This window comes from Erinaceus europaeus, chromosome 3 (assembly GCF_950295315.1).
Source record: "Erinaceus europaeus chromosome 3, mEriEur2.1, whole genome shotgun sequence".
Classification (NCBI taxonomy): Eukaryota; Metazoa; Chordata; class Mammalia; order Eulipotyphla; family Erinaceidae; genus Erinaceus; species Erinaceus europaeus.
The window spans coordinates 112,389,654-112,411,120 of record NC_080164.1 but is presented as its reverse complement, the minus strand read 5'-3'; the positions used below and the strand labels follow the sequence as shown (position 1 = coordinate 112,411,120).

The 21,467-nt window shown below is 40.2% G+C and overlaps 1 protein-coding gene across 2 annotated transcripts in view; it reads left to right on the top strand.

Annotated features, from left to right (window-relative positions):
- MMRN1 (multimerin 1) overlaps nt 1-18,353 on the top strand; it is a 57,313-nt gene extending 38,960 nt beyond the window's left edge. For both annotated transcript variants that reach the window (XM_060187735.1, XM_060187736.1), the window contains exons 5-9: nt 103-207; nt 2,350-2,523; nt 3,394-5,376; nt 14,192-14,347; nt 17,046-18,353. In XM_060187735.1, coding sequence (XP_060043718.1) covers nt 103-207; nt 2,350-2,523; nt 3,394-5,376; nt 14,192-14,347; nt 17,046-17,467 — 2,840 coding nt within the window. In that variant the 3' untranslated portion in view covers nt 17,468-18,353. The remainder of the gene's footprint in view (nt 1-102; nt 208-2,349; nt 2,524-3,393; nt 5,377-14,191; nt 14,348-17,045) is intronic.
- Nucleotides 18,354-21,467: the final 3,114 nt, after the last annotated feature.

Sequence of the window (21,467 nt, the reverse complement as noted above, 5' to 3'; positions counted from 1 at the left end):
TTGGGGTCCCAGGAGAGTGCATGTTAGTCACAGTGTCCTTGGGATGGGGAGCAAACGCTGCCCGCATTCTGATGGTCTGCCTTCTCTTCTGCCTCTGTCTAGCCCAGGACCAACAGCACCTGCTCCACAGCAGCCAGGCTGAGAGTCACACAGCAGCTGGCAGAGGGACCCTGGAGGAGCAGCAGATGCAGGACTGCAGGAACCCAGGTCACATGCTACTTCTTCTGGCCTTGCTTCCCCAGCCTTGGGCCAGCCACACACCTTGTGGCAGCTCCCAGGCAGGAAATACCTGCTGTCACAAGCTTGGTGGTGCTGATACAGCAACATGATTCTCTATCCTTCTAGAGCTCTGCCTATCAGTATGTTGAATAAGCTCTAGTTTCCCAGACTCAAAAGACACCGCAGAATGACTAAAGGGGGAACAGGAAAATGTTGAGTTGTGAGGAAAACACAGGTTTGAGAAAAAAAAAAATGGGGCCAGGTGTTGGTGCACCTGCTTGAGTGTACACATTACAATGCAAAAAGACCTAGGTTTGAGTCCAAAGTCACCACCTGCAAGGGGCAAGCTTCACCAGTAGTGAAGCAGAGCTGCAGGTGTCTCTCTGTTTCTCTCCCTCTGTTATCTCTCTCACCCCTCTAGATTTATGGTTGTCTCTATCTAAAAAATAAATAAAAATAATTTTAAAAAGTTTAAAAAAGAACAAAATTAAACTTTTGTCTGTTGCAAAGTACAATCAGGGAAGAATCTTGACTTGGAACAACTTGATTATTTTAAGGGAACTAGAAATTTCCTTTCTGTTGATTGACAAGAGGTAAAGGGTTCACCTGATGGACAAAATAATTGTAGCTGAGAATGGATTGAACATTATGTTGATTGCAAACTGGTACACAACCTATGTTTTCAGTGCTGGACTCATAAAGATAATTTTTTTTAGAATTAACTTTTACTTCTTCAGGACACAAGATCAGTTACTGCTAAAAGTCATCACTTCACTGTTTGATTTAAAGAGCATCATACAACGTAAGGGTCTCAGGGTGAGAGATGTAATGAAAGAGATTTCTCTTTAAGAATCTAGGTATCAGGGGCTGGTCCATGGCGCACCTAATTGCACAAAAACACACTACCATGCACAGGGACCAGGGTTCAAAGTCCTCACTCCCCACTGCATAGGGGAAGCTTCACAAGCTGTGAAGCAGATCTGCAGGTGTCTCTGTCTCTCTCTCCTTCTCTCTCTGCCCCTCCCTCTCAGTTTCTCTCTGTCCAATCCAATAAAAGAAAAGTCTACCAGGAAGAGATGGATTTGTCATAGAGGCACCTGAGCCCCAGCTGGGGAAAGTTATTCTCAGAAGTCAAAACCACAGATACAAGTGGTTATACATATTTCATGCCTAAGTACTAGGTTTGAAAGCATAAAATGAGTCACTATCCCTCTAACCTCAAGCAAGATATTGTAGCTTTCAGACCTATGGTTTCTTCAGCTGTGGAGAACAGAACAATTCTTTGAAGTTAAAAAATTGAAAATTCTGGTTAAACGTTACACGTTTGAATTTTTTAAGACAATGATCTTTTTATACTCCAAATCTGTTTAAAAATCTCCAAGACATATCACCTTTCCTGGATCTCTTCACATGTGGAACTTCATATCTAATTTTTTTCTTGATGATACTACTTCAGTTTACTTATGCTTACTTATAAGACTTGGCAATACTGTCCATTCATCAGTTTTTTCTAAGATTATAATTTTAATTAATAAATCTATTTATTCAATAAGACAGAGAACAATTGAGGAGAGGAGATAGAGAAGGAGAAAGATGGGGCCAGGTGGTGGCACATCTGGTTGAGTACACTTGTTACAAAGCACAAGGACCCAGGTTCAAGTCTCCAATCCCCACCTGCAGGGGAAAAGCTTTGTGAATGGTGAAGCAGGGCTTCAGGTGTCTCCCTGTATCTCACCTTCTCTATCTCCACCTTTCAATTTCTGGATTTTTCTATCTACTAAATAAAGATAATTTTTTAAAAAGAGAAGGAGAGAGACAGAAAGACACCTCCAGTCCTGCCTCACCACTTGCAAAGTTTTTCCCCTCCAAGTGGGAATTGAGGGTTTGACCCTAGGTCTTGCAAGCTGTGAGCTCAACTGGGTGCACCTGGTCTAAGATTATAATTTTTTTTTTAGAGATTTGTTGCCCTAAATAGTTTAATCATCAGGTTGCCATCTGCTAAGTGAATGGTGTGTATTTCCAAGAGTCTAGTGCAAGTAGGTTTTATCTGGATCACCTATAAGCCCATCAGGAAACTAACAGTATGAAATGGATGAATTTTAATGTTTCCAATGACCCCTCCTTTCTCAGAAGTAGCCCAGAAACTGGCTGACCAGATGAACCAGCAGGCTGTAAGGATGAATCTCTTGCAAAAGCAGATGGACAATATTTCTCTGGCTGTGAGTGACTTCAGGAGCACGTATTCCTCCTTAGAAGAAAAGCTCAATGAAGATAAAGGCAGGGAAGTGCAATCTTTCCTAAAAGGTAAAAGTTACAAATTATTTATTCAGTTAAGATGCTAGGTAATCGACTCATTCATCTCTGTTTTTTCTTTTCTTTTTTAAAATTTTTTACTTATTATCTTTGTTACTAGATAGAGACTGCCAGAAATTCGGGGGAGGGGTGGAGATAGAGAAGGAAAGAATCAGAGAGATACCTGAAACCCTGCTTCACCACTTGTGAAGCTTTCCCCCTGCAGGTGGGGACTAGGGGCTTGAACCTGGGTCCTTCTGTACTGTAATGTGTGTGCTTGACCATGTGTACCACCTCCCAACCCCCACTCATTCATCTTTTCTCACCTTACTCTGATCTCCTCACTTTAGAGATGATGGCTAGACTAGATTTGGAAGTACTGCATTCCAGAGTCTAGGAATTGAGGTCAGCAGTACTTCTTTCATGTCTTTAATCCAGTCTGGATTAAAGACATGAAAGAAGTACTACTGATCTTTAATTTTCTGAATTAAAGACATACTTTTCTGATTTTTGGAACATACATGTAAAGCACAATTAATTTCTTTTCTTAGACATGTCCATTAGGAAGATACTCCCCTTGCATAAACTACAGTAGTTTATTAAATTCCATAAGTAAACATTTTTTTATAGAGAGGCAGAGAGATTAAGAAATCACAGCCTCAATATAGTGGGGCCGGGCTCAAACCTGGGTCTCACACATGGCAAAATACACTATGTAAATAAGCTAGATTTCACTGGTCCTATAATAGAATCAGGAAGGCTGCTGTGGTTAGAAGTTATTAGTACTTAGCCTTTTGTGCTTTTCTTTTTAGAGATATGTGACATCTCAAATAATTAACATCATACTTCCGCTCACTGACATTTATTATTTTTTTTCTGTAGTCTTAAAATCCAAAAGCATGAGTGATTTTGTGAAGGACGTGGTAAGAGAACAATTACAAATCTTTCAGAATGAGATGCAAGAGACAGTAGCTCAGCTCTTCAAGACTGTATCGCGTCTCTCCGAGGACCTGGAGAACACCAGACAGTCAATTCAACAAGTGAATGAATCCCTGGTCCTCTTAGCAGCCCAGCAACAGTCTATATTAAAGGAGGAAAAGAGGCCCACTTCTGCTGACATCTTGGATCTGAAAAATCAGGTTGTAAATATAAGCAAAGAGATGGCTTTCACATGTGTGAAGCCTATTAAAGAACTGATGACCAAACAGGCTGTCTTTCAAGGGGCTCTGGAAATGGAGCACACTAGAAGTCTTCTGTATTTTGAATCCCTCAATCAGACTCTTGTGAAAATGAAAGCAGTCCACGAGCATCTATTATCAGAGGCACAAGCAGCAGGTCCCAGGAGTGTACCTACTGCTGAGACCATCAACAGCAATGCTACTGCCTACCTTTCCACTCTCCAGGAGGATATCAGGAGGCAGGGCTTGCTTGTGCTACAGGTGTCTGATAGTCTATACACCCAAGAGAACAAGATCAACTCTCTCACCCTTGCCTTAGAGAGGGAGAAAGAAGCTGTCAGGGAAGAGTGTGAAAACATGGTTTCCAAATGCAGAAGTGATTTTAAATTTCAAATCCAGGATACAGAAGAGAATGTACAGGTCTTAAACCAGACGCTGGCTGAGGTCCTCTTTCCAATGGACAGCAGGCTGGACAAGATGGATGAGCAACTCAGTGACCTGACTTATGATATGGAGATCCTGCAGCCCTTACTAGAGCGGGGCATGTCCTTCAGGGAGACCAAGGAGCAACCCAAGGAGGAAGTGGCCACAAAGAGAAAGGTAGATAACCTCACTAGTGCTGTGAACAGCCTAAATGTCCTAGTCAAAGAACTTACAAGGAGACACAACTTACTTAGAAATGAAGTTCAGGGTCGTGCAGATGCCTTAGACAGACGTATCATGGAATATGCCTCAGAGCTGGATGATGGCCTGAATAAGACCATGACAGTTATAAACAATGCCATGGACTTCATCCGGGACAACTACATGCTGAAAGTGACTCTCAGTACAATGAAGGGTAGTCCTGATGTCCATCATAAGTGTCCCCAGAATATGGAAACAGTTTTGGCATTTCTGGCTCAATTCCAACATTTGAATAATTCCATTCATACTCTGGTCAATGACAGTCAGAGATATGACTTTGTCCTTCAAGTTGTCAAAGAGCTAGTGGCCCTCATTGAAGACAAACACCTAAGTCAGCTCAGCTTTCAGAAGATTTACCGGATGTTCAATGAAACTACTTTGCAGATGATGCAATGGCAGGAACATATGAATCACTTGGAGGAAAAGGTACTCTCAGACACAAAGCTAACAAAAAACCTTGACATTAGGTTACAAGATATGGAGTCTAAAGTGACCAAGATACTCATACCTTACTTTGTGTCACTTAAAAAGAATGGTAAATCTGCCAATGAAAGGAACCACACCCTTCAACTACAGGTCTTGACTTCTAGATTTAAAGCACTGGAAGCAAAGTCTATCCATCTTTCCATCAATTTATCATTGCTTAACAAAACTCTCCATGACACTTCAGCAATGTGTTATCATGCTTCTGAAGCTATATCAGAACTGAATGCTACACTACCAGGATGGATAAAAGCCTCCCTCCCGGACATTCAGTTTTTTCAGAAAGGTCTGACAGAATTTGTGGGACTGGTTGTTGAAAGGAGAACTCAAGCTGTCATATTGAATTTAACTGAGTATATCAATCAATCTTTGTCGAGTAGTCTTGCAAATGTTCTCAAGTCTCAAACACCAGTGAAACCATTGATGAAGAAAGCCAATATTCTTAAGAAACCAACAGTGAATGTCACCACCATCATAGTAGGTCGGGCCCAAAGGAACACAGACCGCACGATAATTCCTGGTAAGGTATTGATATTGTCCCCCTCCCAATATCAATAAACCTTATCCTCTTTTTTTACTTAAGTAATATTTAGTGGCTCTGTAAAGTTTAGCTAAACCACAAGCTACAAGTATAGTCTGCTGGAACTCCAGCAGACAGTCAGCTAGGTCAAATATCACTGATTGAAACCTGATTTGGACACCAATACAAGATAAATACTCATAATATAAATATTTGTCTGTATCAATGGCTAGAGAACATCTGAGCCATGGGCTAGATATCATTTGGTTGGTCCTTCCTCTATCCCTTTATCTCCACCTCTTTAAATATTTTTATTTCTTTATTATTGGATAGAAACAGAGAGAAATTGAGTGGGGCAGGGAAGGGAGGGGAGAGACAGAGAAACGCCCACCTGCAGGTGGGGATCAGGGGCTTGAACCTGGGTCCTTGCACACTGTAATGTGAGTGCTTAGTCAGGTGCACCATTGTTTCCCCCCTTTATGCCCTTTATGTCTCTCTCTGTCTCTCCCTCTACCAAAAAATGTAAAAGAAGAAGAGGAATGGGGAGTCAGGTGCAGTGGGTTAAGGGCACGTGGCGCAAAGCGCAAGGACCAGTGGAAGGATCCCAGTTTGAGCCCCTGGCTCCCACCTGCAGGGGAGTAGCTTCACAGGTGGTGAAGCAGGTCTGCAGGTGTTTATCTTTCTCTCCCCCTCTCTGTCTTCCCCTCCTCTATCCATTTCTCTCTGTCTTATCCAACAACGATGACATTAATAACAACAATAATAACCACAACAATAAAACAACAAGGGTGACAAAAGGGAATAAATATTTAAAAAAATAATTAAAAATTTAAAAAGAAGAAGAAGAAGAAGAGGGAGGAATGGCCACCAGTAACAGTGGAGTATATAGTACAAAGTATGTAGTTACCAAACAGCAATGATCCTGATGGAAAAAAAAAATGTGTGAATGAGACCAGTAAGAGCAAGATCTAAGGAAAAGTTGGTTGAAATAGATACAGATATGAAGGATATAGAAGTAAAGCCAAACGAAGCACTGACCTGAGAAGCAGTAAATCAGGATTCTGTTCCTCTTATTTCAGGAAATGTCAGTGGAGCCTTAAGTAATTTACTTCCCTGAGTCTCACTTACCTCATTTTAGTTGATAGTATTGCAGTAGGTACTTCCCTGAACTCATTAATAGAAATACATTGCACACTGTGTCACACTTAGAAAAAAAAAAGTAAGCAGTTTGAACCCAGAATGTAAGATCCCTAGGAAAGGGAGAGACCTATAATATACTTGGGTTTTGAGTGTGGGAAAATGAGAGGGTAGTAGTGTTCTCCTCAGATGCATCTGCTGCTGAATGTTGTAACCATTTGGATGAAAGTGTGTTTTTAATTCCTAAAGTGGAATCATTATCCTGCCATAGTGACTCCTAGTCTCTGAATGCCTTCCGAATGCTAAAAAAAATCCAGAATAATTCTATGTGGACTTGTCACTGACTTTTTAAATCTTTGTATATATTTGCCATTCAATCCACATTACTCTGACTCAGGAGATCCAGTCAAGCCTTGTGATGCCACAGTACAAATTCTTAGATGTTTACATGGCAAAGAATTTTAATTGAGCTCAATGGACTGGCAATTCACTCAGTTCTGATTTCCCACCAAAGGTGCATGACACAGTTGCTTCTAGATTGTTTTATGGGAGCAGAAATTTTATAGGCCTATCTTCCAAAATTAATGATGAACTTAGGGTTGTTTGTTTTAGTTTAGTAAAGAGAACTGATACCTGGAGGAAGGGCAATAAAGATGTAGTGTCCTGATTTGACCTTCAGGATAAATACTTTATGCAGGGCCAGTAATATAGTGTGAAAGTCCTCCCAAAGATGGTCTTTCTTTCTTTTTCCTTTCTTCTTTTTCTTTTTCTCTCTCTCTTTTTCTCTCTTTCCTCCCCCCTCTCTCCCCCTCCCTCCCTACCTCTCTTTCTTCATTACTTAGGGCTATTGTTAGGGCTTGGTGTTGGCACAACTCATCCATAGCTCCCAGCGGCCATTTTTTCTCTTTCCTTTCCCTCTTTCTTTCTTTCTTTCTTCCTTTCTTTCTTTCTTTCTTTCTTCCTCTCTTTCTTTCTTCCTCTCTTCCTTCCTTCCTTCCTTCCTTCCTTCACTCCTTCCTTTCTTTCTCTTTCTTTTATTTGATAGGACAGGGGGAAATAAAGAAGAGAGGAAGAGATGGAGAGGAGAGAAAGAGAGAATTTACCTGCAGCCCTGCTTCACTGCTCTTGAAGTTACGTCCCTGCAGGTGGGGATGAGAGGATAAACCCAGGTCCTTGCACATGGTAACTAACAAGTGCACTCTACGGGGTGCACCACTGCCTAGTTCATGGGTTTGGAGTTTGTTTGTTTTTAACTTATGAATACTTTCCTTTTCTTAATTTCTTTATTAGGGAATTGATGGTTTACAGTCAACAGTAAAGTACAATAGTTTGTACATATGTGCCATTTCCCAGTTTTCCACATAACAATTCAACCCCCACTAGGTCCTACTCTGGTGAACACTATTTTATTATAGGACTATTTTGAATTCCATGGTATTTATTAGTCACTAGATGGGTGTAAGTGAGGGTAGTTCTTCATTATAAGAGTTTAGTGTTTTACTAGGAACAGGTGTTGAGGAAATCTCATGGGAGATATAGACATGAGCTGGACTTTCATTCATTCCATCATTTACACAGGGTTGAGGCTAATGTGCTTTCCATCACTCTGCAGGTAGCAATTAAGATCTTTTGAGCAAAAACACAACCTAATCACCATATGTACATTATTACACTTTATGCTGAGTTCTTCAGACAGGCCAGTTTAAAAATCATTACAGTAGCCATAGCATGAATAAATGAAGACCTCCATTATATGTTTAATTCAGGAATAAAATAGAAGTTAAAAATGTTAATCAAATGTGAATGTAGACTTATTAGGAACTAACAGATGCTTGAAAATACAAGCTCAGAGTGAAGAAAACAACAGAGCTTAAACTAAAGTATCAGTGATTTAAAGTGATTGTTTCTTAGTGTCATTACAGAGGATGTAGGAATCTACCCGGAAAGGAAGCTTGGTCCAAAGTATACTCCTTTACAGATCAGTTCTTATGGTGCTAGTATCTGATTAGCAGCATAGGTCTAAAACTAGAGAAATGTTTAAAATCCTTTACCTGTAGATGCTATTTGAAAGCACATAAAGCAGACATATTTGTGGCTGAACATCAGTGCAGGTTAAGAATAGGAAAGCTATCAGGATGGGATACAGAGTTCTGGTGGTGGGAATTGTGTGGAGTTGTACCCCTCTTCTTCTATGGTTTAGTCAATGTTTCCTTTTCATAAATAAAAATTTTAAAAAATCTGCTGACATTGGCTCACAGTCTGCAAGTGTTTTAAAAAGCCTAGGCAGGCAATACCATCACATATGGTTCTCCAGCTCTTCCTTCCTATCTTTATCAGTTATTTACCCTCTATCAAAATGAAAGGGGGAGGTTACCAGAAGCTGTGGTGTCTAATGCAGGCACTGGACCCCAGTAATAACCATGCTGGGAATGCAAACTCAAGGAAGGGAAAGAACTTGAAACAGTGGCTCAGTTGCAGAATAATAGCCAGTGGCTTAGTAAAGTGATTGGTTAACTGTGTTCAAGAAGTGTGGGCCAGCTTGAAACTTTTGTTTAAAAATGTGAATATATTTTAAAGTCAATCAAGATTCTGATTAAGAAACTTGCAGACAATTTGCACTGTTGCCACAAGATGGTGCCATCACCGTAACTATGACCAGCAATGTGTTCACCCTTCTTAGCATTTCACATTTACACATTACACTAATATGCATATTCATAATTTGGCTTTCTAAATATGTGAATTTATTCTATATCCAAGTTGCGAACCAGAACGTGTGTTCAGTAAATAAGGTTGTTGGATATCTACCTCATTCTTTATCTAATGGCTAATATTCCTTAGTGGAGCTGTACTATAATTCATTTAAAAAATTCTTTTTTGTGATTTTTACTATCTTTATTTATTGTATAGAGACAGCCAGAAATTGAGATGAATGGGAAGATAGAGAGGGAGAGAGACAGAGAGACATCTGCAGCACTGCTTCACCATTTGAAAAGCTTGCCACCTGCAGGTAGGGACAAAGGGCTTGAACCCAGGTCATTCAGCGCTGTAACATGTGCACTCAACCAGGTGCACCACCTGGTTCCCCATGCTTTTTTTAAAATTTTTTTTAATATTTATTTTTATTTATTTATTCCCTTTTGTTGCCCTTGTTTTATTGTTGTAGTTATTATTGTTGTCATTGTTGTTGGATAGGACAGAGAGAAATGGAGAGGGGAGGGGGAAGGCAGAGAGAGGGAGAGAAAGACAGACACCTGCAGACCTGTTTCACCACTTGTGAAGCGACACCCCTGCAGGTGGGGAGCCAGGGCTTGAACCAGGATCCTTATGCGGGTCCTTGTGCTTAGCACCACCTGCGCTTAACCCGCTGCTCTACAGCCCAACTCCCCCCCCCCCCATGCTTTTTTATTGAGGGGGTTAATGGTTTACAGTCAACAGTAAACTACAGTAGTTGGTACATGTGTAACATTTCTCAGTTTTTGACATAACTATCTACTCCCACTGCTCCCCCCATCCCCATCTAGGTCCTCCTCTACCATCAGGTTCCAGAACCTGAACACCCATCCCCCATTCCAGAGTCCTTTACTTTGGTGCAATATACCAACTCCAGTCCAAGTTCTGCTTTGTGTTTCCTCTTCTTTTCTTATTTCTCAACTTCTGTCCATGAGTGGGATCATCCTATATTCATCCTTCTCTTTCTGCTGGCCTCCCATTAAAAAAAAATTCTTTATCAGTGGTCATTTAGATGATTTGGTTTGAATTTGGATTACTTGGATTAAATTGTTCCTTTAGGAAAATGATGCCATAAACATCATTATTGAACAGTTGTTTGTGTTCATGAGTAAGTATGTCTTTCAGGAGAAATTTCTGGCATAAAGAAAATGGAACTTCTCTCTCTTTTTTTTTGCCTCCAGGGTTATTGCTGGGGCTTGGTGCCTACACTAGGAATCCACTATGCTCCTGGAGGCTATTTTTTCCTCTTTTGTTGCCCTTGTTGTTTATAATTATTGTTATTATTATTGTTGTTATCATTGTTATTGGATAGGACAGAGAGAAATGGAGAGAGGAAGGGAAGATGAGAGGGGGATAGAAAGACACCTGAAGACCTGCTTCACCTTTTGTGAAGTGACCCGCCCTGCAGGTAGGGAGCCGGACCTTGAACCAGGATCTTTACATCGGTCCTTATGCTTCATGCCAAGGGTTAATGTTCAAAAACAAGGGTCCTGCCACTGGGAAGCTTGAACCCTTGTCCCACCACTGGAAGGCTTGAAACCTGGTCCCACCCCCAGACTTGAACCTGGGATCCACCCCTCGAGTCTTCAACTGGGGTCCCTCCCACTCCAGGCTTGAAAACAGGTACCGCCCACGCAAGGCTTTTTTTTTTTTTTTTTCCCTATTTTCAAATCTAACAATTTGAACATTAACCAAGATTTTATAAAAATGCCCATTCTACTGGGGCCCTATTCAGGGAGTCCTGAGATTCCCAAACAGACATGATGGGCCTAGACCTTGAATAAATCCCTTTCTCCATTGTTACCAGTTATCTCTATCAGGAACAACACAACAGACCTCTTTGTGGGCCCCCATAGGACCTTGCCCTCAACTTGGATCAATAACTGAAGAGAATGTTCCATACTCTGAAGGGAGGCTGGACAACATACTCTGTGCTCCACCTGAGGAAGATGGGTCCTGATATTAGGGCAGCTTGGAACATTCCTACTGATGACCACAGAATGTGAGCTCAGATCTACAGGGTTGCAGAGGTCACATAGGCTCCTAAGTTCAATATGGGCCCCAGATCAGATCAAATCGATGGGAGTGACGGTCAACAATATTTATATACCTTTTCCATATTTCGGAGCTACTCTCTTCCATGATCCAGCTTACTGGTCCTTTTTCCAGCCATGACATCATCTCCTCAGACAATAACTTGGATCCACCTACATATCAGATTTCAGGCCCAGGGAAAAACAAACAAAAAATACTAGTATAGTCACAGGCCCTTTGGAATATAACTAAAATATGCCTACTAGCTATCTACAAAATGGAGACACTCCTCCCCCCACCCCCCAACTCTTCATCTGCACTATTCCAGCCTTTAGGTTCATGATTAGTCAACAACTTGTTTGGCTTTATATGTTAACTCTCTTTTCAGCCACCAGGTTCCAGATGCTAGCATGATGCCAACCAGACTAACCTGGATAGACAACCCCACCAATGTGTTCGGGAGCTCCAGTTCCCCAGAACCCCGCCCCACTAGGGAAAGAGAGAGGCAGGCTGGGAGTATTGATTGGCCTGTCAACACCCATGTTCAGCAGGGAAGCAATTACAGAAGCCAGACCTTCCACCTTCTGCATCCCACAATGACCTTGGGTCCATACTCCCAGAGGGAATAGGAAAGCTGTCAAGGGAGGGGAGTTCTGATGGTGGGAATTGTGTGGAGTTGTACCCTTCTTATACTATTGTTTTGTCAGTGTTTCCTTTATATAAATAAATAAATAAATAAATAAATAAATAAATACCCATTCTCCCTTACTCCCTCAAGAAAGAATATTTCCTTTTTTGATATACCTTATGTAGAAGTGTGGCAGGTACTTTATTACTTTTCAATTAATGGTGATGTTGCAGTTTTTCAATTTAGTTTAGTGACCTAGTCTGGTTCTTGTTCAGTCATCCACCATTTTTTGTCCTTTTTTTTTTTTTTTACTTTTTACTTTTTGTCTTTTTTTTTTTCTCTTCATCAGAGGTTTTCATTGGATCATTGTATGTTTGAAAAAATCTCTTCTCTTATTCTGTCACTTAAACTTCCATTACAAGTGAGTCTTATTACGGGGTTAAATGTCAGGATGTCAAGGTGGTTTTTTCCTCTTATTGTATGTTTGTTTTCTCTGTGGTTTCTGAGTTTTGTTTTGCTTTTTAGAAAAACATTTCAAAAATTTTTATATTCAACAGACATTCTCCTTTTATTGTAATATAACCATAATTTTTTCAGTTATTTTTGTATAGATGACATATACGTTTCCATGGATATTTAATTATCTGATTATCTTAGCACCATGTAGTAAATGCACATTTTTCTTCTTGAGTTATTTTAATTATCACCTTCAAAGGCACCAGTCAAAGTATGTGGTTTAGATAGTCTGTCCTATTCCAGAGTTGACCAAAATCCTAACAGTTTTACATCAATTAACATGATGTGTTAGAATGTAGTAAAAAATTCTGTGTTATAGCTCAAAAGTAACCAAAGAATGAGACCTGAGGCTGTATGGAGGGCAGGTAGTTAAATTTATTTTACATTAACAGGTTACAGGCTGATTTCTATCAGACCTGCACATACTTGTCCCACAGCACCCAGCTTTTATCACTTTCAAACTGGGCGCAGTATAAGCTGATTGGTTAGAAACAGAGTCCATCAAAGTGTTGACAACAAAAATGAGATCAAGTTGGCTACAATCAGAGCCCACCATTTGGAATACTGGAATATGGAAGTGTAGGTGCACGAGCAGCCTATGGATTTTTCATTTCAAGAACATTAGTCTTGCTTTTTAAAAAATGGAACAAGCCCTCTTTTTATTATTGCTGTTGTTCAGCTCTGAGGTATGTTGGTGTCAGGGACTGAACCTAGGACCTCTGAGCCTCAAGCAGGAAAATCTGTTTCAGAAACCACTGGTCACCTCCCAATACCAGGGAAACCTCAATTTCTTCCTTCCTTCCTTTCTTTTCTTCCATTCTTCCTTTCTTTCATTTTTTTCTCTTTTTTCTTTTTTCCTTCTTTCTTTCTTTCTTTCTTTCTTTCTTTCTTTCTTTCTTTCCTTCTTTCTTTTTATCTTCTTCCTTCCTTTCTTCCTTCCTTCCTTCCTTTTCTTCTCTCTTTCTTGCCTGTCATGGGTGATTCTTTTATTGATAATTTCTTTTATTGGTAATTTTTTTCTTTATGGGGAACTAATGGTTTACAGTCAACAGTAAAATACAATAGTTGGGATATGTGAAACATTTCTCAATTTTCCACATAACACTCTAACTGCCCCCCCCCCCACACACACACACACTACCACTTAGGCCCTCCCCTGCCATCATATTCCAGGACCAGAACACTCCCCTTGCCCTACTCCAGAGTCCTTTGCTTTGGTGCAGTACACCAACTCCAGGCTAAGTTGTGCTTTGTGTTTCCCCTTCTGTTCTTATTTCTCAACTTCTGTCTTTGAGTGGGATCATCCTTCTCCTTCTGGTTTATATCACTTCACATGATTCTTCAAGCTCAGCCCAAGAAGAGGTGAAGAAGGTGATTTCACCATTTTTAATAGCTGAGTAGTATTCTCTTGTGTATATAGACCACAACACTCTAAGCCTCTCATCTCTTGTTGGACACCTGGGTTTGTTCTATTACATACTGTGATGCTATGAACATAGGTGTACACAGGTCTTTTTGGATGGGTCTATTTGTTTCCTTAGGAAAACTTTATTAAGGACAGTATTTTGCTACTGAACAAAGCAGGAAGGAGAGCTGTTAAAGCTGGGGGGGGGGGGTTGCAGGAGACCCTATAATTACATTAGCAGGTAACCTGGGAGGCCCTCAGTATTTCCAGTTCAGGGACTGTTTCCACCCAGCTATAGTCTATCATTTGGTATCAACAGAGCTGGCCACTTTGTACCCCCTTTTGTCTTCCTTCTTTCTCAGCGACTGCAGAGGAGCGTTTTGACTGCACTGCGTCCCCCTGCCAGAATGGGGGCACATGTATAAATGGGAAGAACAGTTTCATCTGTGCTTGCCGGCATCCCTTCACAGGAGACACCTGCACTGTCAAACTGGTGGAAGGAACTGCTTCAGCTCCAGGTAAGTAGTGGCTCACTTTCCTGGACTTGCTCAGTGTGATGACAAAATTTCTGCAGATAGACATCTAAACAGAAGCAAGTGGAAGTCTGCTAAATCCTGGTTCACCTAAACACATATTCCTTTGCCTCTGAAATTCCTTAAGTCACATGCATGCTTTATAAAGTCTATTCATATTGGGGGATACTTGTTGAAATGTTTCATATGGGTATAGTACGGACAGTTGACTGAAAGCCCTTTCTCCACCATCTCTCTCTCTCTTTAACTTTATTTCTTTTATTTGACAGAATAGAGAAAAATTGAGAGGAAGTGGGAAGTGAGAGAGAAGGAGAAACAGAGAGACACCTGCAGCACTGCTTCACCACTTGTGGAGTTTCCCCCCTGCATGTGGAGACCTGGGTCCTCGTGCATAGTAATATGTGCACTTAACTAGGGTGTCACCATCCAGCCCCATCTCTCTCTCTCTCTCTCTCTCTCTCTCTCTCATGAAAAGAAGTAAAGATCTATATATCTGACTGTATAAACTCTATGTAAACAGATTGCCAAATCACTATTCTGACTCTTTTCAGATATGAGCATTTTTCCTTTTTATTTATTTTTCTTTTTTCTTTTGTTTCTCCATCTTCTGCTACAGTCCTGGATCTAAGAGGGGTGTCTCAGAGCTCACTCAGCTTTGTTGCTGATGGTCATTCCTTCCTTCCAGTATCACCTAGTTTTTTTTTTTCTTTCTTTTTTTCATTGAGATAAGTAGGGGAGATGCAGGTAGTGACATACCTGGTTAAGCGCACAAATTACAGTGCACAAGGAACCAGGTTCAAGCCTTCAGTCCTGACCACAAGTGACGAAGCAGGGCTGCAGGTATCTTTCTGTCTCTCTCCCTCCTCATCTCTATCCCCTCTCAATTTCTCTTCATCTCTGTACAATAATAAATCGATAAAATAAAATATTTTTAAAAAGTGAAATAAGTTGGTTTACAGAATTAGACCTGTTTAGAGGTATAATTCTGTAAACCAAATTATACCTGTTTAGAGGTATAACTTTACCTCTCAACAGCTGCATATTGACCATACCACCTGCCCACCTCCAATGTGCCAATCCCCCATCCCTTCCACCATTCATCTGATTCTCTGTCCCCATGCCTCTTATTTGAATGGTCTCAGTTCTATGGCAGAATCTCAGGAATACTTTTTATTTGACTTTGTTTCTTTGGTTTTCTTCTTTTTAAATCTTTTATTTAGTTTAATTGTTAGGACAGAGAGAAATTGAGAGTGAAGGGAGAGGTAGGGAGGGAGAAAGTAAGACACCTGCAGCACTATCTCACTTATTTTACTTAGCATGACCCACTCCATCCTATCCAGGCTGTTTCAAAAACAAAGATTTCTTCACTTCTTACAGTTGAAATGTCTCATTGTGTATATGCAAATTTCTGATCCACCCATATCTTCTTGGGCCCTGAATTGCTTCACATCTTGGCTATTGTTTGTTGTGCTGTAACAAGCATAGGTTTTTCAGATAACATTCTGAATTAGTGATTTTGTGGCTTGGGGATAGATGCTTAGAATTAGAACATTTGGATATGTGCTATATAATTTGTGAACTCTCCAATCTGTTTTTTTTTGGGGGGGTAGGGGTCTGGACCAGTTGACATTCCCACCAAAAGTCTCCAAATGTTCCTTTCTCTCTCCCCAATATTGCTTAGATAAGAGCATTTAAATGAAGTTTTTGTAAATTCTTTTCAATATGTTTTCCTTGAAAGACAAGCAAGCAGTTTAAGTGGGTGAAAGAGACAGAGGAGAAAAGATGCTTTTTTGTGGCCCATTCACTTCCCAAAGTATTAGTTGTTACAGACTGACCTTGAGAGAACCATTTCTGATCTTTGTAAAAGGAAATGCATATACTTAAAGATATTTTAGTGCAATATTTTAAAGATACTCTTTTTAATGAGAGCAAATTCATTTCAAGTCAGTTTTTTTCTTTATTTTCATTAAATAGGACAGGGAAAAATTGAGAGGGGAAGAGGACACAGAGAGTGAAAGAGAGAGACACCTGCAGACGTGGTTCACCACTTGTGAAGCTTCCCTGCCTGCCCACTACTTCTCCCTCCTCCTCCTCCCCCCTTTTTTTTTCTAATGTGATATATGGTGAAGAGTGAATAGATTCACCTAGTTTTAAATTTCCTCCTTTGTAAATACTTTTGGCATTAATTGCATGGAGAATTGCTTTTGTCTACTTTGCCAGTATTTGATTTCCAAACATCTCTGGAGATGTTTGCTTAGGTGCTAGAAGCATTGTTCCTATATCATGTTAATTTCAGTTCCTGCAAGAGGCTTTCTCACATTCCAGCCTATGGTAGTCATCACAGAATGCTTGGAATTCCTTTCTCTCTAGAGGGATTCAAGCAACCAGCAGGTTAACTTAAGTTAACCTTTGAGTCATATCTAGGAGGGAGGGTCCAAGTGTTATTATTACTGATTCCTGAGCTACTTGGAGAAACAAAGGCTTAGAGAGACTACCTGATTTGAAAGTGATTTAGCCAAAAGAAAACACTATACCTTTGCTTATCTTATGAATAAAATTTCCCTCCTGTTAATCCTTTTTGAAACTCAAGTAAAAAAAGATAAAGAGGTGAGGGAACAAAATGAGATAAAGACAAAAGATAAAATTAACCCCACCCCTTTTCTCTCTTCTTTTTCTCCAACAGATTTTTCCAAAGGATCTTACAGATATGCCCCGATGGTGGCATTTTTTGCATCTCATACCTACGGAATGACTACACCCGGACCCATCCTATTTAACAATCTGGATGTCAATTATGGTGCTTCCTATACACCAAGAACTGGGAGGTTCAGTGTCCCCTATCTTGGGGTGTACATTTTCAAGTACACCATTGAGTCTTTCAGTGCCCACACCTCTGGGTTCTTGGTGGTGGATGGAGTAGACAAGCTTGCCTTTGAGTCTGAAAACACCAAAGGTGAAGAGCACTGTGATCGGGTGTTGACTGGAGACGCCTTACTGGAGCTAAACTATGGGCAGGAAGTGTGGCTGAGACTTGTAAAAGGGACCATCCCAGCCAGGTTCCCCCCTGCTACTACATTCAGTGGCTACTTGCTGTATCGCACCTGAATCAGTAGACTAGAGACCTGGCATGGGAAGGAGCCAGAGTCTTTATTTAATCTCTGTAAGCATATCTGCTCTGTTTTTGAACTTTCTACAAGAATTGAAAACCTGCTATATTTTAATCTCAGTGAAGCTGTAGATTTGTCTGTTTGATACAATTTATTGAGATATCTTTTATATAACCTGTCTGTAGAGAGAATTCTTGCTCCTAAAGAGAGTGATAGAGAAGGTACAGTTCATTTCCCTGGCTGCTTCTATTTCTGTTTTTTTCTCATATTGTCATTTCAGTGTAAGGTGATATTATAAAATGATAGTTACCCAGGACCAGTGAGGTTCACTTGGATAAGTATGATTCTTTGCATGTGCTCAATGCAAGTTTGAGCCTGGACCCCACTATATTGTTCTCTCTCTCTCTTTTCTCTCCCTCTATTTTTCTCTTTCTATCTCTCTCTTTGTCTGTCCATCTCTCTCTCTGCCTCTATGTCTATAAATAAAAAAAGTGTAAGCCACTCAATATTCTTAGTCACTATAATATTTTTTTACTTTTGTTATTCCTGTGCACATATATATAAAACTCACAAACTCAAATTAATCAGACTCTTTTATTTTTATCAGACTGTTTTCTGCCTTTAATGCTCATTGTTAAACCAAATTTTTCATATAGAAATTTTTGTTTGTAATCAAAATTAAGAAATGAGCATGAAACTAGAAATATTCTTAACTTCTGTTCTGGTTGATGTCTCAGAGCTGAGCTGGCTGGGGAGAAGAGATCTTACTGAGGGGAAAGTCACTTTAGGGGTGCCTGGGAAACTACTCCTGAGACAACTAAATACTTACTTAGGCCTGAAAACCTTTCCTCAATTCACAAAAGTAAATAAAGCTTGAAAAAGTCTTTCTGGTTTGGTGGTTAGTTTATTTAATCCTCCTGGAAATAATTTTTTTGTTATTATCATTGTTCATTTGTGCCAAAATGTAACTTAAAAGAGACCAGACAGTGGTGCACCCAGTAAACACATTATCATGCTCAAGGACCCAAGTTCAAGCGCCCAATTCTTACTAGTAGGGGGAAGCTTCATAAGCAATGAAGCAGTGTGGCAGGTCTCTCTTCCCCCCCAAAAAGAAGAAAAAAACAAAACCCACTCAGCTCCAATGATAAAACCAGGTGGCAATAAAGATATATATGTGTGTGTGTGTGTGTGTGTGTGTGTGTGTGTGTGTGTGTATTTTCTAATTTAGAGAAGTTCACTTAAATTTTATATAAACTATTTATATGATACCTATTGAGTTATAGAATAGAAATCTTATATTTGCAATGTAAGATTTATTAAAAAATACATGCCTAATATATTTATCTCAAATATTTTATAAATGTAATTTAAAGTTATAAAATATTATTTATATAGTATGTACAACATACATTTAAAACTATATTAATGCACAAAGCACAAGGATCAGCGAAAGGATCCCCGTTCAAACCCCAGGGCTCCCCACCTACAGGGAGTCGCTTCACAAGCTGTGAAGCAGGTCTGTAGTGTCTGTCTTTCTCGCCCCTTCTCTGTCTTCCCCTCCTCTCTCCATTTCTCTCTGTCCTATCTAACAATGACAACATCAATAACAACAACAATAATAACTATAACAACAATGAAAAACAACAAGGGCAACAAAAGGGAAAACAAATAAAAAACTATACTAATATAGTAAATAGCATATATATATATATATATATATACATAGTTTTGTATCATTTTCTTTTCATCCAAATCTAATGAAAAAAAGTAAACAACTTTGGTAACTTTAAAGGTATTGCTATGCGGGCTGGGGGAAAATCTTAACAGTTCTGCAAAAGACATTCTTGCTTGAGGCTCCAAAATCTCAGGTTGAATCCCCAGTATCATCATGTGCCAGAGCTGATTAGTGCTCTCAAAATAAATAAACAAAACCTACAAGCAAGTGAACACATAAAATAATACTGGGTGGTCACATACTCAGTTGGGCTGAACTCACACTTTACCAAGTTAAGATCTAGATAGGAACTCTCACTCCCACCTGCAGGGGGGAAGCTTCCTAAGGAGTGAAGCAGGACTGCAAGTGTTTATCTTTCTCAGTCTCAATCTCTCCCACCCCTCTCAATTTCTCTTTGTTCTATCAAATACAACAGAAAAAAAAGAGGAGAAAAAAAAAGCTAGGACTGGTGGATTTATAGTGCCAGCACTGAGCCCTAGTGACAAACATGGTGGTAAAAATAAAGACTGTCTTTGAACTGGAAAAATAACTCACTTGAGTAGTGGACTGCTTTGCCATGTACATGGCCCAGGTTCCATCCTGCCCCCACCACATTGAAGGAAATATCAATGTTATTTTTTATTGTTATTGTTGAGTAGGACAGAGAGAAGTAGAGAGAGGAGGGTAACACAGACAGGGTGAGAGAAAGGTAGACAACTGAAGCTTTACCGCTTTACAAGCTTTACCGCTTGTGAAACAACCCCCCCCCCAATGCAGGTGGGGAACCAGGGTCTCCAACCGGGATCCTTGCGCTTAACGCCATGTGTGCTTAACCCAGCCACCACTCAACCCCCTAGGAATCGTCAATGTTGTGGTCTCTGTCACTCTCTGCTCCTCTGTCTCTCTAAAAATTAACAAAAACACATAAATACACAGATTTTCATGTTATGCTTTCTTAGTGCAATTTCCTGGCATGAGAATCTGGTGAACAGCATTCTTCATCAAAGCAGGTGTTTCTTATTCACACCTGAATGCCTGTTCTCTCATCAGAACCAGACTGGGGTGGGGGTCGGGAGTTTGTGGTGGCAGTGAAGCAGAAGTGGCAAGCCCACCACCCTTCCTCCTGTGAAGATCCCCGGGGTTGAGCCTCCCTCCCACCCACCCTGTTGAAGACAAGAAGCTTGCCACCCCACTGACTTCATACCCAGGGCAGAGAGCAGAATCACAGACACCTTCCCTTAGGTGCTATTTCCACAGCTCAAAGAGAAGCCTCAATGAGTTACTCTGCTTTTGCATTCACAGAGAACAACCAAACAATGTTCCATTGGCTTCCTAGCAAAGAAACCCCAAACACTGGAGAAAGGCCAGGTTTCAGATGTTTTATGATGACGATTATTGCTACTTTTATTCATTGCCTCGTGAATTGACAGAGCTCAGGCTTCAGTCAACAAATATATATATATATATATATATATATATATATATATAAAATTTTATTTATTTATTATTGAATAGATGTATTTAAAATAAAAAGACTTTGGCTTTTGAAGATAAAGGACTTGGCTATGGTGCCACTGGAGCTGGTTTAAGTAATCAAAGCTTTACTATGGCTATAGAAAAGTACTGGATGTTATATATTAGGTACCACAAAATAAGCAATTATTGACAGGGACAAATAAACTAGTCTCATAAGCCCATGAATTAGTGATCAAAAGTTCAGCCCCACAAGATAAACCATTATCAGCAGAAGTATAGGTTATTTACATAGCTATAGAGGAGTCTTAGATTTACCTGCTAGCTGAGTTTCACATGTTCAGTTCCCAGGAGAGGCAGCCACGGTGGGCACCTTGAGCACCCTCAGCTGAGATCTGTCTGAGCAGAAGCAGAGGCCAAAAATGGGCCAGACATCTATCTGTCTATGTTGAAGTCCATTTCATCACCCACAATCCCTTGTGCATTTGTGCAGATCGTGCAGATCGTTGTATGCTCCGTCGCCAGGCTGATGTCAGCCAGGTGCTGTGTTCAACTTCCTATGGTTGGCCAGTGTACTGTGTCACAACAGATAGAGACAGAGAAAGTGAGGGGGGAAGAGCAAGATAAAAAGGGAGACAGACAGAGAGACAGCTGCAGTCCTGCTTCACCATTCATGAAGCTTTCCCCCTGCAGGTGGAGATAAGAGGCTTGAACCTGGGTTCTCCTGCACTACAGTGTGTGCACTTAATGAGGTGCACTATCACCTATCCCCAATGTCCTTTTTTTTAAAAAAAAAAAAATATTTATCAAT